Here is a 21,222-nt window from a genome sequence, read left to right on the forward strand (position 1 = left end):
CTTTTTTCTCTATATCTTTGATAATACAGTTTTAAATGACAGTTTAAAATTTTAACTCCCCATTCCCCAAAATTGATTCTGCTAGAATACTTGTTTCTGACAATTCTAGGTGGAGAAGAAAGGCCACCAGCCATCTGTTGTATGACAATGTGACCTCTCAAGAAGGACAAAGATGATCCATGAAATGTCCTCTTTCATATTAAATGCAAAATAACTCTTTGAACTCACTAGTTGATGCCTTCTGAAGTTTAACCCCACCATTTTAGTACAGGAAGCCTGGGTGGCACAGCGGTTAAGCGTCTGCCTTTGGCTCAGGGCGTGATCCCGGCCTTATGGGATCGAGCCCCACATCAGGCTCCTCCGCTATGAGCCTGCTTCTTCCTCTCCCACTCCCCCTGCTTGTGATCCCTCTCTCACTGGCTGTCTCTATCTCTGTCGAATAAATAAACAAAATCTTTAAAAAATAATAATAATAATGTATCTTTTACAGGATATTTCAATTCGGACACTAAATTTTCATCGTTTAAAGTGAAATAAGTAGAATATAATCCTATTCTAATAATAAAGTTATGTTCAGTGGAAAATATTTTACAGTGTTTCAGTTTTTAAGCTTAAAGTTAACTAAAATTAAATACAATTTAAAACTCTTTTGCAGAAATCACACGTAGCTAGTGGCTACCATATTGGACACTGCAGATCTAGAAGTTAAAGTGATGGCAAACAGAAAAATATGAGGATCTTTAACATTTACTCTTAGTAAGGCATAGGGATAGTGTATAAGAAGGAATCAGAGCATAAGCATATAAAACATAGCAGAGTGGTAAAAACGTGAACTTTGGAGTTAGACCAGATTATCTCTGTTGGTTTTTATCTGTGACCTCTTTACACCTCAGTTTTCTAGACTGTAAAGTAATGATAACCTGCATTATTGGGCTTTTAAGATTAAATGAGATAACCTATATAGTGGCTTTGAAATCTAGCACATTCCAAAGGTTCTATAAGTTATAACTAGATTCACTAGTATCTATAGAAATCATGGGATCTGTTTCGATATGTGTGGGGCCCCTTGGAGAGGGTTATATTTTAATTAGTCACTTGAGGGAAGTAGGGTGAGAGGAGAGAAGAATTGTGCCATTTTTTGTAGATTTTATTTCATTATCAATATTTATATTAAAAAATGTGCCAATCCTAAGTATACAGCTCAAAAGATTTTCACAAAGCAAACATACCTGTGTAACCAGCACCCAAATCTAGAAAACAAAACATTTAGAGAATCTCAAAGCTCTCTTTGTGCTCCCAACAAAATTAACCACTATACTTACTTTTTTTTTTAGAAAATATATACTTTTATTTTATTTTTTAATTATTTTTAATTAATTAATTAAAATTTTTTTTGGATGTAAAGTTCGATGATTCATTTGTTGTGCATAACACCCAGTGGCACATATTGCATGGTGCACTGGGTGTTACACTATACTCACTTCTAACACTGTAGGTTAGGTTTGTCTGTTTGTAAACTTTATATAAGTGGACTCAGCCTGCATATGAGTGTAGAAGTGTCTGACTTCTTGTACTCAACAATATATTTGTGAGATTTTTTTCATTTTGTTGTGTAGGGTAATAGATTGTTCCTTCTCATTATGCTGTTTAATTCCACTATGTAAATACCTCCACAAGGCATTTCATTTGTTCATTCTACAGTATGTGGACATGTGGGTTGTTTCTTGATTGCGGCCGTGGCAAATACACCTGCTACCCACGCTCTGGTACATGTCTTTTGCTGATGGGTATGCACTGGATTTTGAGTTTGCTCAAAACTTGCTGAGAAGAGAAGACTCACTCATTCCATCATTTCACGGACAGGAACCTTGGACAAGCATGAAGAATTGGAGAACCTTGTGGCTAAGTTCCTGAATGTAGAAGCAGCTATGGTCTTTGGGATGGGATTTGCAACCAACTCAATGAATATCCCTGCACTAGTCGGAAAGGTGAGAATTTGTGAATGTAATTGTCTTCTGCTGTGTTATTTCGAAGAATTACAACTCTGAGCAGGTCCTTCATTCGGAGTATGGTGGAGAAGGTCCTTTTTCTAGGAAAAGCTGATTGGATGTCCAGCTTTTTAAATAAATTTACCAGCTTAGTCCAGCAAATCTGTTCATAATGATATTCGGTTTATAGAATTGCAGTCCTAGATGTGGTCATATTCCATCTTTGATGATGATAGTTTAGCAAGATCAACTAAACTTTAAGGCTCCCAGGTCCTCATTTACAATGTAGAAAATGCTTATTGGGCATTTATGTGGACAAAACATTATGCTCATGCCATCATTCATTTATTCATTCAACAGATCACATACTGAGAAATGACTTTGTCCTCATATAAAGCAAGACGCGGGGCATACAAAGATGTATAAGACCTGTGCCTTATAAATGTATGTTGTTTACAGTCTAGTAGGGAAAACAATGCACCAAATAAAATAGGACAAATACCACAGAGAAGGCAATGCACATACATGGAGGGCACAAGAGTTGCTTCCCCGCCCTTCTTGGGAAAGGCTGAAATTCCTGTGCAAAGCGGGTGACGTGAGAACTGAATCTGTTACTTGTCTGTGAAGTTTTTTCTGTAAGATAAGGAAGAGGGAGCAGCATGCCTAAAGCACTGAGCTTTGGAAGAACTAGAACGTAAGGTAGTGGATGAAAAAGAGACCAGAGATGAAGGCAAGTTGCAAAGAGCCTCGTACTCATGCTTGAGTATTGGGAATTCTTTCTGAGGAAAATGGGGGATTTGGTTGGCTCAGTTTAAGTAAGCAAGTGTCATAATCAGATTTAGGTTTAAAATAATCTGATTCATGACAGTTAAATGCAATATGTGATCTTTGACTGCATTCTGCATTGAAAAAAATAGAAGGAAATAAAACATCTATAAAAGACACTGATATTAAGACAGTTGGGGAAATATAAACTCGGGCTGTATCTTAGGTGACAGCACTATATGAATGTTGCATTTCTTGGGTATGATCATTTCATTGTGATTTAGCCAGAGAATGTCCTTGTTCTCAGTAAATACATGATGAAGAAATTAAGGGTGATGTATCATGAGGTTTACAAGTAACTCTCAAAGGCTCACAAAAAAAATATTATAAACACACACACACACACACACACACACACACACACACATCTACAGTATGGAGGTATGAGAATATTGCTGGCTCTTGCCCCCAAAACTTAAAACATGTCATGTATGAAGTTTCCAAACTGTAAGCAAAGACTCAGAGATTCTGGGTGGCCACAAATGGCCATCATAGTTTGTCTCTGCATTTTTGGCACACTTGAGCAATTTTATAATTTAGAAATTTTTAAATTAAAAAAGAACACTAATTTCACAACAGTAATTTATAAGCAGTATATTTGATTGATCTTTTTCACTCCCCTCAGACTGAATTTCCATCCACACTTTTCCAAATGCAAAGTTTTGAGTTGGCAAGCAGTGATGCTTTTGTCTACGGATATCAATACAGAGGAGAATGAGGATAGGAAAACAAGAGCTTGTAAGGCCTTGCAGAAAAGACCCCTGCCCTCCAGGAGGAGCACACCAAAATCGTCCCAAATAATCCAGCACGGGACTGAAAAATCCCAGCAAACCACAACCCACCCAAAGTATATCCACTTTCCTGTAAAAGATTCATTCTTTAGAAAATGGTAGCTGGCATGATCCAAGGACTTGAATGATCTTTTCTGATGAAAATCAAATGCAAATGGTTAAAGACGTAATCCCTTAAAATAATCCCCATCTTTATCAGCTACTTGTCTACAGGATTTTATCCACATAGACACCAGGTGAAACTGGGCCTTTCAAAATTAAAGAGGGTTTGGGGGATGTGTGTTACAGGTCTCAAATTGTCTTTCTTTTCCCACATGTTGTTTTTCTTTAATTTTATTTATTGGCCTTGTGTTTTGTGTGTTTGCTTTCGGAACAGGGATGCCTCATTTTAAGTGATGAGTTAAACCATGCATCTCTTGTACTCGGGGCCCGACTTTCAGGTGCGACCATAAGGATCTTCAAACACAACAGTGAGTATCAGATGAATTTATCCCAACACGTACTACTTGCTTCTAGAAGAGCGTAAAGATTATTGATAGGGCTTTGTCCTTGCTCTTCAAACTGGGAACTTAGCCTAATGAAACACAATTATGTTTATATTCACTACTGGCTTGTTAACCTCTGCTGACCCGAAACAAATGGTGGAAGTGCTTTAAACGCCCAGATTGCTAAGTGTAACCCAAACACATTAATGTCACTGTTCTTAGTGGTCTTGTAATGCAGCCTCTGAAGACATGACTGATCTCTTAAGAGATTGACGTTTAATTATCAGAAGTGTTATAACTCTTCTTTTTTTGTAATTCTGCCTTAGGAAAGTTTTCAGACTTAAGCTTTATGTTATAGTCAGGTAAAAAGTGAGTTCTTCCTTAAAATAATGTTTCCTTTCACTATCCCCACCCAGCACATGCTTACAATCTAGTGGGAGAAGCAGATATGTATCAATCAAAGTAACTGTATCTTGGGTTAAGTAGAAAAAGGGCCACAGCAGTAGCAGGCAATGGTTGAGCGTACAGACTTTGGCTGATGGACTTTTTCCATGCCCATAGCTAAAATAAAAAAAATGACAACACCAAATATTAGCAAAGATATGAAGCAACTAGATCTCTCTCCCATTCCTGGAGGGTACGATGATACAACTTCTTCAGAAAACTGCTTGGCAGTCTTACAAAGCTAAACATATCCCTATACTGTGACCCCTAAATTCCTCATCTTGGAATTTCCAGTGTATGTCCACAAAAAAGCTTGTGCAAGAATGTCCATAGCAGCTGTAGTCATTATAGCCAAGACTGGAAACAACCCAAATGTCTATCAACAGGAGAATGGAAAAGATCTGTGCTGTATTCATGTAATAGAATAAGACTCTCCGATAAGGAAGGAATAAACTACTGATACACACCCCATGGGTGACTCTCAAGAAAAACTGCTTTTAATGAAATAAACCAGACACACAACAGAATATGCTATATGAGTTTGTTGATAGTAAATAAAAAAAACAAACTATTAGACAAAACTACTCTATGGTGATAGAAATCATAATGATGCTTGCCCCAGATTGTGGGGGAGGGAATTGGTGAGAAGAGGCATAAAGGAACTTTCTGGGGGGGGGGGGTAGAAATGTTTGATATTTTGATTGGGATGATGTTTACATTCTTAATAAAATCCATTGAATTTTACATTTAAAATCTGTCAATTCCTTGTAAACAAATTTTCCTAAAATATAATTGTTATCATATAATATCTTTGGTATTTAAGAAAAAAGTATAGGCTTTGACCCAAGCATTTTTGTCCTGTTCTATAGCTTATTAGCGTGGTCCTCGGCAAATTACTTAGCCTTCTCGGATCTCAATTCACCTATTCCAAAAATGAGGATAATTGCAATGCCTGATTCATGATACATTGGAGAAGATACATACAGTGCTTGCTTAGCACGAAGCCTGGCAATGAAAACTTCTGAGATGCTTGTACCTACTGTGTTATTATGATTATTAGTATCCTCGTCATTTGCATTGCCAGTGCCACTAAGGGACAGTAGAAAACATGATGACCCAGAAGAATGCAGAGGTCATTTCACTTTGGGGCTTGCATGAAATTGATAGCATCTGCCATAGTCTTTGAAGGTTTAAGAGAATTCTGATCAGAGATAAGGGCAAGGGAAATTTCAAACAGAATAATCTAGAGTGTGTAAAGAGCAGCAAGACCTCTTGCTGAACTCCTGGAGAAGAGCCTGAAAAATAAGGTCTTGGCCAGTTAAGGTAAAGCCACTAAGCTATATATACAAGCTAAGATATATGTACTTCAAGAAGCAACAAAAAGTGTTTGGACAGTTCTGCTTCATTCCGTGCTGTTCTCTGGATGAATTGTATTTGCTCAAAGCATTTAGTTGCCTTCCCCTATGTCTAGTGGCAGTGAAAACACAGATATGAGCTTTGAGTTACGTTAAAGCTTTGAACGGCACCAGATGGAAAAGACCATCTGCTTATGGATTGTAAAGGTCAGCTGTCCCCAAAGCAGTTCTCGTACACCTTCTCTATCCAGCATTTGCTATTATGCGAAATTAGCCCAAATTCTACCATTCTCTACTTTTCCCTTGAAGGCTTTATAGGGGTGATGATAGCTAGCTAGCTAGACAGATAGACATGCATATATACCCAACTGAGAGTTTTCTCATTCACTAATCAAGAATTTCCTACTCTCCAACTTAAGACTTACGGTCGTGATTCTTCAATGGTTCCCCCACCTCTTGGCATTTATGCCCTTGGGTAGTCCCTTCCCGCCTTGTCTCAGGGTTGGCTATGTGATCAAAAGAATACAGTAGAAGTGATGCTATGTCATTCTCGAGGCTAGGTTTTTAGGGGCATTATGGCTTCTGCCTGTGCTTCTCTCTGGCGTCACTAGTGGGGGCACTAGCAGCCTGGGCAGAAGAACTAGAGCCTCTTGCTGACAACCGGGTGATGTGAGTGGGCTATCATTGCTGATCCTCCGGCCTCACTCAAGCCTGCAGATGACTGTAGCTCCAACATCCTGACTGCAGCTCACACCTTTCTTGAGCCGGCAGAACACCCACCTAAGGTTCCTAAATTCCTAACCTGCAGATTCTGTGCATACTACGTGCTTGTTGTCTGGGGGTAATTTGTGGTGTAGCCATAGATAACGAACACCACTTCTCTAGCCGCCATTGCTGGGGCAGGAGCCGGACCCCCAGGTATGATTTCCCACCTCCCCCTCTTATGAACCTAAAATGAATCACTCAGTGGACCCTGAGCTCTTTTACCCAACTACTTTACACACCTGGTCACCGGCGAAGAAGCCAAAATGGGACAACTTGGAGGCCCAACCATTCTTGGTCTGCATGGAGACAAGAAACTTGAGAGCCTGTAGCACGTAGGTCAGGAAGTGAACTGGGGTTTGGCTGCTGCATCTTGAGATAGTCTCCCGTGGCCCACATGGCAAAGGAATGTCAGGCCCAGACCCCAACATGCTAACAACCCTCGTTTCGAGGGGGGTGAGCAGGGGATGGCTTGAATTGATTCTTTGCCTGTTGGCTGAGGCTGAAATATGAAGAGAAGGGGATAATCATCACCTGTATTCCAGGCCCACAAAAAGCTATCAAAAAATACTGCTCTTATTCATGCATATATAGAGTAGATGTCAACAACACGAACACACCAGTGAAGATTATTTCCACATTTTTGTTCAAATACACACACACACACACACACACACACACACGATTTAGCAGAAACCATACAATGGGAAAACTTCTAAGCAGACCCCTACAGAACAACCTTATTTTAAATATTCAAATAAACTGATGCATTCAGCCACAGACTGAATCTTTCCATTAGTTCCAACTGCTCAGTAATTGTTCAGGCGGCTTCTCTTGGTCCAGCCCATGGCACCCTGTGCAGCTAGATCATATCTTCTACTTCAGATTCCCCTCTCAGGATAACAATTCCAGTGAAGGGGCGTGCAGGTGGCTCAGTCGTTAAGCATCTGCCTTTGGCTCGGGTCATGATCCTGGGGTCCCAGGATGGAGCCCCGCATTGGGCTCTTTCCTCAGCGGGGAGCCTGCTTCTCCCTCTCCCTCTCCCCCTGCTTGTGTTCCCTCTCTCGCTGTGTTGCTCTCTGTCAAATAAATAAATAAAATCGTTAAAAAAATAAAATAATTCCAGCGAAAATCCAACAGGGAGCATAGTAACTACATTGGGAAGAAATCCGACGACATCTGGACAGCGGGTAAAAACTGACATCATTGATGAGGGGCAGATGGGTGGTGTGTGTCTCCAGATGGGATACCCTGAGAAGGACTCAACATGACTTACATAGTATTCAAATCAGAATACTGAATTTTTTTAAATGTTTTTTTATTATATTATGTTAGTCACCATATAGTACATCCCTGGTTTCTGATATAAAGTTCAATGATTCATTAGTTGCGTATAACACCCAGTGCACCATGCAATACGTGCCCTCCTTACTACCCATCACCAGCCTGTCCCATTCCCCCACCCCTTCCCCTCTGAAGCCCTCAGTTTGTTTCTCACAGTCCATAGTCTCTCATGCTTCATTCCCCCTTCTGATTACCCCCCTTTCTTTATCCCTCTCTTCCCCTACCGATCTTCCTAGTTCTTATGTTCCATAGATGAGAGAAACCATATGATAGTTGTCTTTCTCTGCTTGACTTATTTCACTTAACATTATCTCCTCCAGTGCCGTCCATGTTGCAGCAAATATTGAGAAATCGTTCTTTTTGATAGCTGAGTAATATTCCATTGTATATATGGACCACAGCTTCTTAATCCAGTCATCTGTTGAAGGGCATCTCGGTTCCTTCCACACTTTGGCTATTGTGGACAATGCTGCTATGAACATTGGGGTGCATATGGCCCTTCTCTTCACTACGTCTGTATCTTTGGGGTAAATACCCAGTATTGCAACGGCTAGGTCATAGGGTAGCTCAATACTGAATTTTATCATTAGACAACCCTGAGGTAGAAATGTTCTATTGAAAAAAAAAAAAGAAAAAAGGAATGTATTCACCACATATGCTAATACCATGAAAGACAGAGAAAGGCTGAGGAGATGATCCAGATTAAAGGGTACCAAAGCGCTGTGATAACTAAATACAGCCCCTGACCCTGGACTGGATTCTGAAAGAGACGGGGAGATGCTAGAAAGGACATTCTTGAGCAGTTCACAGAATTGGAATATGCCAGGGGTTAGATGTTCCTAGGTAAGACGATGGTATCAACGTTAACTATAATGACGCCGATAGCCACTCTGTCATCCAGGGCAAACAAGCTATGGCCTGTGAGCTAAGAAGAGTCTTCACATTCTCAAAGGACTGTACAAAGTACAAAGAAGAATGTGTGGCAGAGACCGTATGTGATCCACAAAACCTAGAATATTATTCTCTGGCCCTCGACGGAGTTTGCTGACCCTTGCGGTAGTCTCCTAAGAGGATATACCCTTATTCTTAGGGAAGACACACGACGGTGTTCAAGGATAACGTGATATATGCACAGGAGTCTCAATTCAGTAGAAAATTGTATGTGTGGGCATGCACATATATACGCACGGACAAATGTAGATGGATGGATGGATGGATGGATGGATGGACGGACGGATGGACGGATGGACGGATAGGTGATAGAGTGATAAAGTGGAATAAAATGTTAACAGATGAATCTGAGTAAAAGGGTATGTGGGTGCTCTTTGTAGTACTCCCACTCTTGCAATTTTTTGTTAGGTTTGTTATTACTTTCAAATAAAATTTTAATTCCTCAATCCTTTGATGAAATTCTAATTCAAGAATTTCATTTTATCTTCCAATTTTAAGAAGCTCTCAAAACATTCAGTAAGTTATTCCTCACGGCCTCCCTTTGTACTCCCAGAACGCAGAGACGAGTTCTCATTTCCGTCTCTGTAATACGTGTTAGCTGGGTGCTTTGGTACCAGCAACCAGCACTTACTGAGAATTTAGGTGGTGCCAGATGCTGAGCTAGAGGCCTTCTCTTATGTACTTATTTAATCTCCCGGACAACCCCGTGAGGTAGGTCCCAGTTTACAAATGAAGAGATCTGGGCTTTGAGGTATGAAACAGCTTGTCCACGATCCTACAGCTGCTGGGTGGTGAAGTCTGGAGCTGGCTGTATGAATGCCACCCGCCCCTTCCAACTAACGGGAGCTGTGCGCAGCAAGGGTCCAAATTCCCTCATCTAGTGAAAATTCTCTCATGTATGCGCTGCTGTTGCTCTTAACTTTCTATTGTAGGTAGAATAATGGCCTTTAAAGATGTCCCTGTCCTGGGAGTGCCTGGGTGGCTCAGTCGGTTAAGCATCTGAACTTCAGCTCAGGTCTTGATCTCAGGATCCTGAGTTCAAGCCCTACACTGGGGTCCATGCTGGGTATGGAGCCTACTTAAAAAAAAAAAAAAAAAAGTCTGTGTCCTAATCCCCAAAGCCTGTGAATATATTACATTATGCGATAAAGGGGAATTAAAGCTGCCGATGGAATTCAGGTTGGTCAACAGCGAACGTTAACATAAAGAGATCGTCCGCATAGGTCCAGTGAAATCACAGGGTCCTTAAATGTAGGAAAGGGAAGCAGGAGAGTGAGTGTCAGAGTGATGCCATGTGAGAAAGAGGCTGATGGTCACTCCTGGCTTTGAAGTGGACAAAGGTCACACACCAAGAAGTGCCAGAAGCGTCTGAAAGCCGGAAAAGGCAAGTAAATGGAGTCTCCCCTAGAGCTTCCAGCTAGGAAAGCAGGCCTGCCCACACCCTGATCTGAGCCCAGTGAGATGATTTCAGATTTCTGGCCCCTGGAACTGTAAGATAACAAATCTGTGTTGTTTTTGAGCCATACATCTGTGCTAATTTCTTCCAGCCCGAAAGGAAAGCAATACACTTTTATTCTCAGACACACAAAGCCCTTGTTCCCACTCGCCAACATGCTTACTACTTTTGCAAATGGGCAAACTTTCCCAGCTATTGTGTTCGCATCACGAAAATAGCCACCTCTGAGAGCGGGGGTACCTCCAGGGTCCTTTGAATGACTTCTTCCTCGAGAGATGAGAGAAGTGAAAGGGTACATGGAGGGGAGAGAATTAATGAGGTCCCAGGATGTAAGGCGTCAGTGGCTGCTGGCTGTCTCTCCTGCTTTGCCATTCCCAGGAGAACACTAAATTCCTCAGGAAACGATGATGCTTTAATCCTTAATATGCATCCATGCAGATTGCAGTGACAATGTAAAGATGTAGAAGATACTAAATCGCCTTCCTGTGTGTGTATGAGGCATGCAGCCAGCCCAGACCGAAGCTGATAACCTGTGAGACGGGTTCTTAAGAATGGCCACCTCAACTACAATGTTCTTAAATGTCATTTAATGTCATGGGATTTCCTTTAACTCTCTACTTCTGCTCTCCACTGCCTATGTCCTCTGCTTAAACCTTGAAGATATTCCCCTGACTTTTGGAGGAAAAGAGGCCCTATTTTATATAAATCAAAACCAGAGGATACCATTTGGTATTTGCAGCAACCATTTTCAGTGGTACTAAATTCAAAGTCAGGTACCGACTTCTTTGTCACCATAGATTAGTTCTTCCTGGATAGTGACTATGGACAATTACTGAGACCATACCTATCATTTACTCTGCATTCTCTGGTGCCAAGCGCTATGTTAAGCCCTTTATGTAATCAGATCGTTCAATTTTAGCAAAAACCGGTACTCATAGTTCTCTCCATTATCTCTACTTGTTAAGAGGAAACTGATTCTCACAGTGATTAAGTGACCCACCCAATGTCAACTGATCAATGGCCAGAGTCAAAATTCAAACCCAAGTGTGTTGTTCTTCTCTTGGTTCATTTCTCCCAGGAGCAGAGCCTGAGACAAGGGTTCGAGTACAAGTGATTTGATGTGACCACAGGAAGTACCAGCAGATGGGCAGGGAATGGAGGCAGAGAAGGAAAGGCAGCCAACAAAGGGCGTGTTGTCAAGCAAGCCACCACAATAGACAAGTAGAGCTCAATCCTATAAGGAAACTCTGGGTAGCAGTGTAGACATACCTTGGTGTTATCCCACTTGAGGTGTGAGGGAGCCCCATTTGTGGGTGGCTGGAGGCTGTTCCTGCTCAGGCTGAGTGTGGCCCCCACAGCCAGGAAAAAAGCTCTTGGACAAAGAATGGCCTGTGTTTGCAATAAGAGGTGGGGTGAGGGATATAGGCAGGGCTGTGCAACATTTGCTAATGTTCTGACCCACTAACTAAGTCCGGCTACTGCCAGAGCATATGTAGGACCCAGAGGGCTGTGGGTCCTTGTGTGAAAACAAATCTAGTGTGACAGCTTATCTTGTCAGTAACTGAAATTTTAACTCCGAATCCTAACCTATGGCCTCTAAATTCCTCTGGCTAAGTGCAAAGAATACCTCCTTGTGTTTTCTCCCTTGGGCAGCTAAGGTGAAATGGCCAGTGCTTAGGTTGCCTTTGTCTCATCAGGTGTCAGACTCTTCAGACATTTCATAGCCGAAGCTAAGGAGTCAGCTCCAAGCAGGGACCCACAAGTCTGGTCTCCATCGTGATTCTGATACATTTTGAGGAAGTGGGCCGCAGCCCTTTGGGGCCCTGGGATGCCTTTGGTAAACACAATCTGCAGGCTGCGTATTAACACCTTGGCATTCCAGGACTTCAAGCCCTGGATAAATTTTAACTCTCTGGGAAAGTTGACAACTTCTTCCAGAGATTTGGAAAATCGGGACTGAGTTATTTTTTTCTCTCAATCTGCTCACTTTACTGACAATGACATGGGACTTAGATTCTGGAAAAAGGTTTCTCAGGCTTTCACATACACTAGGTTCACTAGAGGGGTTTTGTGGAAATGCAGTCTCTGATGCGGTAGACCTGGGGTGGGGCCTGAGCTTCCGCATTTCTGCCAGTCTCCCAGGTGACGCAGACGCTGCTGGTGTGGGACCACACTTAGCAAGGCTGTGGGCAATCTCCGTCCTCAAGGGCATCACAAAGGGCTTCTTGAACTAGTCCTGGAGAGGAGAAGCAGGCTTTTCAGCTAGGAGAGTTGCCATGGGGTCAGAGGCCTGGGCAGGCCAAGAATTTGGAGCAGTTGTTTAAAAAAAAAAAAAAAAATGGAGAGGAAGAACCAAGGTTCCAGCTAAAGACATTTAAAGGCCAAGAGGAGACAGAAGAATGAGTGCAATGTTTGTAGGGAAACTCTTGAGTTCTGCCTCTGAGGGCTCCGCAGTGCTGTTTGAGTGGAAGTTCAAACCCATAAACAGCACTGAGACTACTTTTTATGAGCCACAATCTTTTAGATCTTAAGGTGTGACTTGGACTCCTGAACTGGGTTGTTTTCTTTAATAAGTACCGTGATTGCCTCGATATGTTTTAACAACAGCTAACAGTATTGAACCCTTGCTGTAATGAGCCTTTTACATGTATTAACTCATTTGAGCTTCATAACTACACAAGGCACCTGCTAGGATTTTCCCCTTTTTTACAAAGAAACAGAGGCCCAGAGTGGTGAGGAGACACAGAGCTAGTAAGAGGCAGAGCTGGCATTTACACCAAGGAGATCTGACTCCAGTTCCCATTTTTAAGCACACACACTTTGACCTCCTTCCCCAGCTGCCTCCCAGCTGGTGAAGTGAAGGGGCCTCCCTCTCCCTCTCCCATGCAACTCTTCTTGAGCCCGGCAGTTGGCTTAGGCAGATGCAGCCACGGTTCACTCTGGTTGCCCTTGACCTGAGACGCAGGATCCCAGCACTGACTTCTGAGCCTCCACATTGTTCCCCGAATCACATCTTACCTTCCTGAATTGACCTCAAGTGCTTAGGGATCCCAAGTCAGTACTGTGTTTAATTCTTCCCAACCAGAGCCCTACATGCTGCACTGGACCAGAGCCTGGGGACTCTGTCCCCATGCTTTAGGCTCTTCCTGTCCTTTATCTCATGTCCCCGCGATCAGAAGTTGCTGGTATGATCCCCTCCCCCAATACACAGGCCCTGCCCCTAGCACCTGCCTCACCCTCAGATCAGCTTGGTCCTTTGCTCCCAGTTGCCTTTGCACTCTTGCAAGGAGATCACCCTGCTTCTTGAAAACCTGCCCAAGGTCATGCAATGACTGCCCATATACTGACAGAGCTACCAAGAAAATCTGAACCAAAGTATTTACCCAAACCGTAAAACCAAATTTCAATGCATCAGAAAGTCCCTCATTGATCTCATGGGGAAAAGACTATAAATGTGACTTGGAGAAAAATATTTACTTTGCTTACCAAAGTTAGCCATTATGATTATGCTTTCCCCTAAAGGCTAAACAAGGTGCATTTCCCCTATCACCATCTTAAAAGTTAAGCATAATTTATTTATCATCGTTCACAGTTACTTAAGTAAGATTGCTTAATATTTCACATTCTGGCGCAATGTGAAGGATGAAATTGAGCATCTCCAAAGGAACGAGAAGAATGGGGGAACAGATGGGGAGCAAGGACTTAAAGTAACAAGTGCGTTCCTTCATCACCCAGCCATGTTGTCCCTTCAGAGATATCTGGTGGATACCTGTCGTGTGCAGGCAGGAAACGATTTTTGGTGAGCAGCCCGTGGAATAGGGAAGCAGAGGGCGGACCTAAACGCACCTGGAGGTGGTTTTCTTGGAGCTGAGGGTGAAGGACCATCAGCCACAGCGGGCAGCATACGGAAGGTAGAGGCCGACGTTCATCACAACCGCCATGACTGGCCCTGGATCCAGAGGAGGAGAAAGCCGTTGGGAGTAAGGGAAGCGCTCAGGTCTCAACAGAAGGTCAGTTGCACAGGAGAAGAGGAAGGAGGAAGCCATGCCAAAAAAAAAAAAAAAAAAGTCTTGTCGCTGTATTGGAAAGTCAGAAAGAAGCCAGATATCCACTTCTGATCTTCAGGAAGACACTGAACTACACCCAGCCTCCCTTCTGAGAAGATTATGGCATCCTTGTTTCCTTGGGCCTGCTTTTCACAGTACGTTATCTGCAGCTTGCCCAGATCCCAGAGGCCTGCAGATATTATCAGGGCTTTGAATTCAAGGACAGGCTCAGGAATAGGCTCTCAAAGTGTGTTTGTCACCTAAGCCTGATCATAGTTTCTGGCAGGTTGTTGGATTATTCCAGGTATTTAGCAATTCAGCAATCTGATGAGCCAGGCCTGTGACAGACCAGGACTTGCTTTGCACGGATCACCAGAACGTGGCCTCCGTGCTTTCATTTTTAATAGCTCAGTGTTCATCACCCAGCATGCCAGCTCACTCCTCCCAGCCCTTCACAAACCAAAGGAAACCACCTTAGTGAACTTGGATGGTGGTGAATGATGTCAAAGGCATTGCTGACACCGAAACTTGTGGCAAAATTACAAGTCCTTAATGTGCAATAAGGTTAGAATGATACTGTACAATAGTGCTATGTATGTGCCCCGTGATGGCATCGAATTTATCCTTTTATTTTAATTTCCATATCTCAGCATTTTCTTTATAAACCAACAAGAAACTGGCTTGTTTGGGTTTGGTTTTGGGTGGTTGGTTTTACAAACCTTCTGGCATTGGTTTGCTCATCAGAGAAAACAAAAACCTAATCATTCTTTCCTACTTCTTAGAGGTGTCACGAGGATGAACATAATGCAAATTTAAGTGCTTAAATAAGCACCATTATTTAAAAATCCCTTGCCGATGTTAGCGTGTGACTTGCTAAAACAGCAGGCTCTCACAAGGCCTGCAGATCATAAACCATGAACCCCTGAATCCTACAGGTCTGTAACCCACACACTGCAGTATTAATAGGGCAAGACCCTAAGAACCAAAGAGAAGCTGCCAGACAGGAACAGGGGTCCGGAATCCCACGCTGAGTGAAGTCATCCCTTTCTCTGCCTAGCTTCTGTGAACTTTCTGAGCTCCTGCTCACTGGAAATAAGGTGGGAGGTAAGGCTGATTGATTTTTCCCTCTGCTCAAGAATCCCAGTGTGTGGACAGCAGGAGTTTGGTGAAGTTTCACCAAAGCCAACCCCCATGGAACTCTCCATTCAAGTGGAACGGGATGAGCTCTCTGCCACAGAAGGGGCCGGGATTCCTCTCACTTCCATCTGCAAAATTCATGAAACACATCATGGCTATTGAAAGGCTCGTTCTCTGTCCTGCTTGTTATTAAAAGAATGGGGAGAACCTTCTATTTTCTTTAGTGGTGTTCACTTTAAACCTAATCCCAGGCTAAGCCTATAATATGTATGTGGCCTATTTGATTGCATAAGCAATAGAATAATCTCTGCGTATACAGATTTTTCAAAATCTTAAGAATATTCATTTTCTAAATGGCTGTTAGTTTGGGACCACATTCATCATGTGTCATTTCTGTACAAAAAACAAAAACAAAAACAAACCTTACAAATTCCAGTTCCCAGAAGGAAAAACGCTCTTTACACAAGAATACTTATATTCATCGTCTCTTCGTTCCGTTCAGAGACTAACAGGCCTGCAGTAGATTATAGAAAAAAGCTCTGTTTCCTTCAATCACAGGGGTTCCTTCAACATCTTAGGAACCCAGCCTAAAACAAAATGTCCTTACAGGCGAAGGTTTATTATCCCGGAAATTCTCAAAAGCAGCAAGCTGCTTTTCGTTTCCTTGGCTGCCATCTAGTGGGTAATGATGTCATGTCGCTAAAACGCCCTACCTCTGGGAAGACAGAGGTGTCTTCCTGTCTTTAAAACAAACCCCCCAAACACAGGTAGTTAAAGAAATGCTATTGCAGACATGAGGCAATTCTTTCTCATAACTTCTATTTAGATCCAAAGCGTTCTTCTCCTTCCTTTTTCCATGGGAAGGCGGCCGGTTCCATGATCACACATTGACTGGGCGCTAATATTGTGCACTAGGACTGGTGCTATAAGGAAACCCTAAAACAGGTGCAGCCACAGACTGGGAACTAAAAGGTAAAGCTTCAGGGCTCTCCGCTGAAACCAAGAACCTGAGCTAACTGGAGCCGAGACCAGTGATAACCCGAAGAATAGCTGTTCCTTTGGCGCACCGGCTTCTTGTCGCTCTGACCCAAACCGATATTGACTGTGCCGTTTTAGATTGATCTCTGCTGGGTTTATCCTGTGAGCACTTTTACTGGGGTCTCTAATGCCTGGAGAACATTACGTAAGCAACCGTCAGGTCAGCTGTTCAGTAGCATTTCTATCTTTTCAAATTAAAATCAGATTCCAAACCTAAAGTACTTTGGTTTCAGATTCTCAAAAAGGGAGGGCTCAGGAGGTGCAAAGGAACATAGTAGAAATATAAGGAGTCTAAAAACATGCACCTAAGACTCTGCCTTTTATCTCTGTCTCTGGGCTTTGCAGGTTAAACACACACACACACACACACACACACACACACACACACACACACACACCCTGGGATGTAGACCAATCTTTCCCAGTGGTCTCTCAACCACAGCTCAGTCATCTACATGTGACTGCAGATAAATGAAAAGTCACTATTAATTATATTTGACACCACAAGTTAACAAGAATATTCTAGCAGACATCCATCCATCCTTATTCTACATGACCATGGAGCTTGAGAAGAAGGGACAACATACAGCTCTCACTGAAGGAAGTCGAAGGTAGTTGTTCTGAATGTGGGTCATGGTACAAGACTGCAGGGGTTCAAATCCTGGCTCTGTTGGTTGTGATCATAGACCTAGGAGATATACCAGACTTTCCTGTGCCCTGGTTTCCTGAAACAAAATGAAGGTGCCTCGTGGTTAGGGTCATGGTAAGGATTAGAAGAGCTCTTTTTTTTTTTTTTTTTTAAGATTTTATTTATTTATTTGTCAGAAAGAGAGAGAGAGAGAACAGGAGCAGTGGGAGCGGCAGGCAGAGGGAGAAGCAGACTCCCCACTGAGCAGGGAGCCCGATGTGGGGCTCCACCCCAGACCCTGGGATCATGACTTGACCCAAAGGCAGACGCTTAACCAACTGAGCCACCCAGGCGTCCCGGGATTAGAAGAGTTCTTACAAAAAATGTGCTCAGAAGGATGCCTGGCATGCAGATAGGGCTCAATAATTGCTAGCACTCACTAATGTGTCCAGATGCTTCCAAAGGAGTGCTAATTGTTCCCCTGGCTTAAAGTTCTGAACCTCTGAAGGTGGAGGGTGTCAAAGGTCAGATCTCAAAGTATCGCAAGTGAGACACCTGCCAGCAAGGCCCCCGCTCTGTACAAACTCAACTAAACCCTAACATGCTTGCGCCTAAACCATCCGTAAGCGTGAGTTGATGATATTGCTCGGAGTTTATTGTAACCTGGTAACAAAGCTGAAGTCCCAGGGGCGCATGTAGTGTTTCAATGACGGCTGAAGCAGGAGAGCCTATGAAACCATGTGCCTCCCGTGGGGGTTTATTCTGCCTGTTATACAAACCCGACGCGTCATCTTGTCAGAGTTAAGTTGTACTAAAATACAAGCCCTCCCCACCCCCCCATGTGTTCTCTGATTCTGCTTTTGCTCTCCGAAAAAGTTCAGGTCCGAGCCTGAGCCCAAGAAATCTGATACCTTCTCAAAAAATAAGGGGGGGGGGGAGGAAAAGGAAAACCTTCTCATGACTCAGTTTCTTTTTGGTATTATTTCAAGACATGCAAAGCCTAGAGAAGCTCCTGAGAGATGCTGTAATCTACGGCCAGCCTCGAATCCGCAGAGCGTGGAAAAAGATTCTCATCCTAGTGGAGGGCATCTACAGGTAAGGAAATAACGGGGACGTTTCAGCACACTGGGCCCCGCAGCGAGCTGACAAAGGAGGGCAGTCTGACCTCTCTTAGCTCAATGGAAAAACGAGTTGGTTATAAGGTATTATGAAGAGACCTGAGCCAGAGCAACCAATGTGAGCCGTCAGGCTTGGGTCACCTGTCTTTTCAGTGTCCGTACATAGAGCAGAACACCTCAGAGCCTGGATGCTTGTGAAGGTGTCTTCAGAAATGTCCTCTCAGCGCATTGATTACTTGCATTGATTCTTTTCTCTACCGTTGGCTGCTCCACAGTCTCAAAGGCCTGTGGGGGCTGGGTTATTGAACATCGGAATGCTTCTTGCCTGGGGTGCCTGGGTGGCTCAGTTGGTGAAGCATTGGATTCTTGATTTCTGCTCAGGTCATGATCTCAGGGTCACGAGATTGAACCCCGCATCGGGCTCATGCTGAGCAAGGAGCCTGCTTAAGGTTCTCTTCTCTCCCCCTCTCTCTGTCCCTCCCCAGCCCCCCCCACTCACATGCTCTTTCTCTTAAAAAAACAAAAATGCTTCTCTCCTCCATGGCATTGCTGATAGGCACCCAGTTGCTTCTAACTGGACAGTGCACCCAAACTCCAGTTGCTTGCTGAACTTGGCCAATTGTTGGCATTAGAATACAGAAACCATTTTCCACAAGGTCAAGACTAACCTCAAGTGCAGTTCTTGATCCAGAGCTGGGAGCGGCTGGACTTAGCATCTGACGGTATGCTCAGTTTCCCACCGCTGTGAAGTCAAGCAGACAAAACACCCACTAAGCCCCTGAGAGCTTTTACAAGGCCTGTCGTGATGGAATTGGCTTCATTCTCTGAACTGGTATCGCTGCTGAAATGGAGATTGCCTCCAAGCCGTGCTTCTGTCGAATGCCCTACTCCCTGAGTCAAGGAAACCCTATCTCAGAGTGCTCACTCCTAAATCAGTTTCCAAACAATCCTCACGTTCAAAGAATTGGGGAAGATGTTTCTTATAATCATAGAAAAGTGAACAATATTAAATGGAAAGGAATAAGAGCTTACTTTCCCCACAAGGAGAAGCGTGCTTGCAAAGGAGACGTAGATCTGATGGAGCTTTTCATTCAGCCAGAGTGCACATCATTTCTGTTCCGTGAATGGAAAACAAGCAGCAGAAGAAACGTGTTTCCATCCCTTTTGGGAAAAAGAAGTGCTTTCTTCTCGATTTAAAATAATAATAATAATAGTAGTAATAATAATAATAATAATAATCCAGGTACCATCTTGTTTTTTCCCTTGGCCTTCCTACCCCAGCGCCTGGTGTCCTGGGTGTCCCCAGGGCTACTGTGGAGTTGCAAAGCTGGCATTCCAAGTTTCTAGTAGCCCACGTTATGTATCACCCATCAGCACCTCCTCGGGTCAGCCCCCAGATGGTGTCCTAGTTATGAAGTCTTTGGGATCGCCCTACAGCAGCGTTCTCAACCAAGGTGTTTCCTTCCCACAACCGCCCCTCTCCTGGACACTCTGGGCAAGTTTCACTTGTCACAACTGCAATAGAGCACTCCTGGCATCTAGTCGGCAGAGGCCAGGGATATTGCTAACCATCCTGCAATGCACAGGACAGCCCCCCACAACAGAGAAGCCACCTGCTCGAAATGTCAACGGTGCCGAGGTTGAAAGACCCTGCCGTGGAATCCTTCAATTTAACAATTCCATTTAATGAATAATTTACTCACTGGCCTTGAACTTGCTACTTTTCGGAAATAATCTCATATTGACTCTGGGCTGTCATAATCTCAAGCCCAGGTCTTTCTCCCTGTGTGATCTGTGCCAGCTGCCACCTTGGGAAGGGAGCCCTTGTCTAAACACCTGTCATTCAGGCCTGGACTTGTGGGAGCAGGGATCAGCTGAGGGAGAGCAGACCGGACATCTCCTTTAACCAGACTTGACAGGATTCAACTGCAAATAAACAAAACTTGGCTCCACTAAAGGAAAGTTGTGTTTGAAGTACTTTGATCGTGGCTGAAATTAAGTGGACCACCAGCATTTTACTGTCAACCATTCCCATCAGTTACACAGAGAACCCACTCCAGCAGCAGGGCTTGTTAATGGTTAGGCCTGTGTCCTACCATGATCTCAGGAGGATGGCAGAGCCAGGTGTGGACTTCTGGCTCCAAGCCAGCATGGCACCAAACCACAGCCTGGGCCTCACTAGCAATGGTGTCTGTTCTGTTATCTGATACTGTGTAACAAACCACCCAAAGCATAAGGGCTTGCACTGCACTGGGCAGTTCTTCTGCTCCACATGGTGTTGACTGGGGTCATTCATGGGGTTGCATTCAGCTGGGAGTCCAGCTGGGATCTGGAACGTCCAAAACGACCTCACTCAGTACTAGCTGTTGGCTGAGGTACCTTGTTCCCTTCTCTTCTCTGGGGTGCTTGGTCTATAGGCTCTTCTCACTCAGCAATCAAGCCAGAACTTCCTTACAACATGGCGCCGTCTTCTGAGAGAAGGAGAGCAGAAGCTGCCAGTCTTTTAAGGGTGAGGCCCAGCACTGGTATAGCATCACTTCTGCCATGCTCTATTGGTCAAAATAAAGGCGAAAGGCCAGGCCAGTTTCAAGGGGAAGGGAGACAGACCACGCCTCTTGAGGCGAGGATTGGCTTGTGTGTAGAGGGATGGGAAGACTTGCAAGCAGCCATCTTTGGAGGCGATCTACCACAGTGGTTCAATCAGCCTGGCATTTATTTATACAGTGAAACCTCCACTTTCCACGGACTTCCCTTCACAGAGACCTTTCTTTTATCTCATCTGCGCAAAATCTTGTCTTTACGTGAAACTGTGACCTCAAAGAACCCGTTTGTAACTAGGGAGCAGGGCACCTCT

At 43.7% G+C, this 21,222-nt stretch overlaps 1 protein-coding gene across 2 annotated transcripts in view; it reads left to right on the forward strand.

The window, feature by feature from the left end:
* The window catches only part of SPTLC3 (serine palmitoyltransferase long chain base subunit 3), a 133,657-nt gene that overhangs the window by 63,313 nt on the left and 49,122 nt on the right, over positions 1-21,222 (forward strand). For both annotated transcript variants that reach the window (XM_026503019.4, XM_057312667.1), the window contains exons 5-7: positions 1,864-1,988; positions 3,981-4,074; positions 18,240-18,345. In XM_026503019.4, the coding sequence (XP_026358804.1) occupies positions 1,864-1,988; positions 3,981-4,074; positions 18,240-18,345 (325 nt within the window). The remainder of the gene's footprint in view (positions 1-1,863; positions 1,989-3,980; positions 4,075-18,239; positions 18,346-21,222) is intronic.

Source organism: Ursus arctos, unplaced genomic scaffold (genome assembly GCF_023065955.2).
Source record: "Ursus arctos isolate Adak ecotype North America unplaced genomic scaffold, UrsArc2.0 scaffold_16, whole genome shotgun sequence".
NCBI classification, from domain to species: Eukaryota; Metazoa; Chordata; class Mammalia; order Carnivora; family Ursidae; genus Ursus; species Ursus arctos.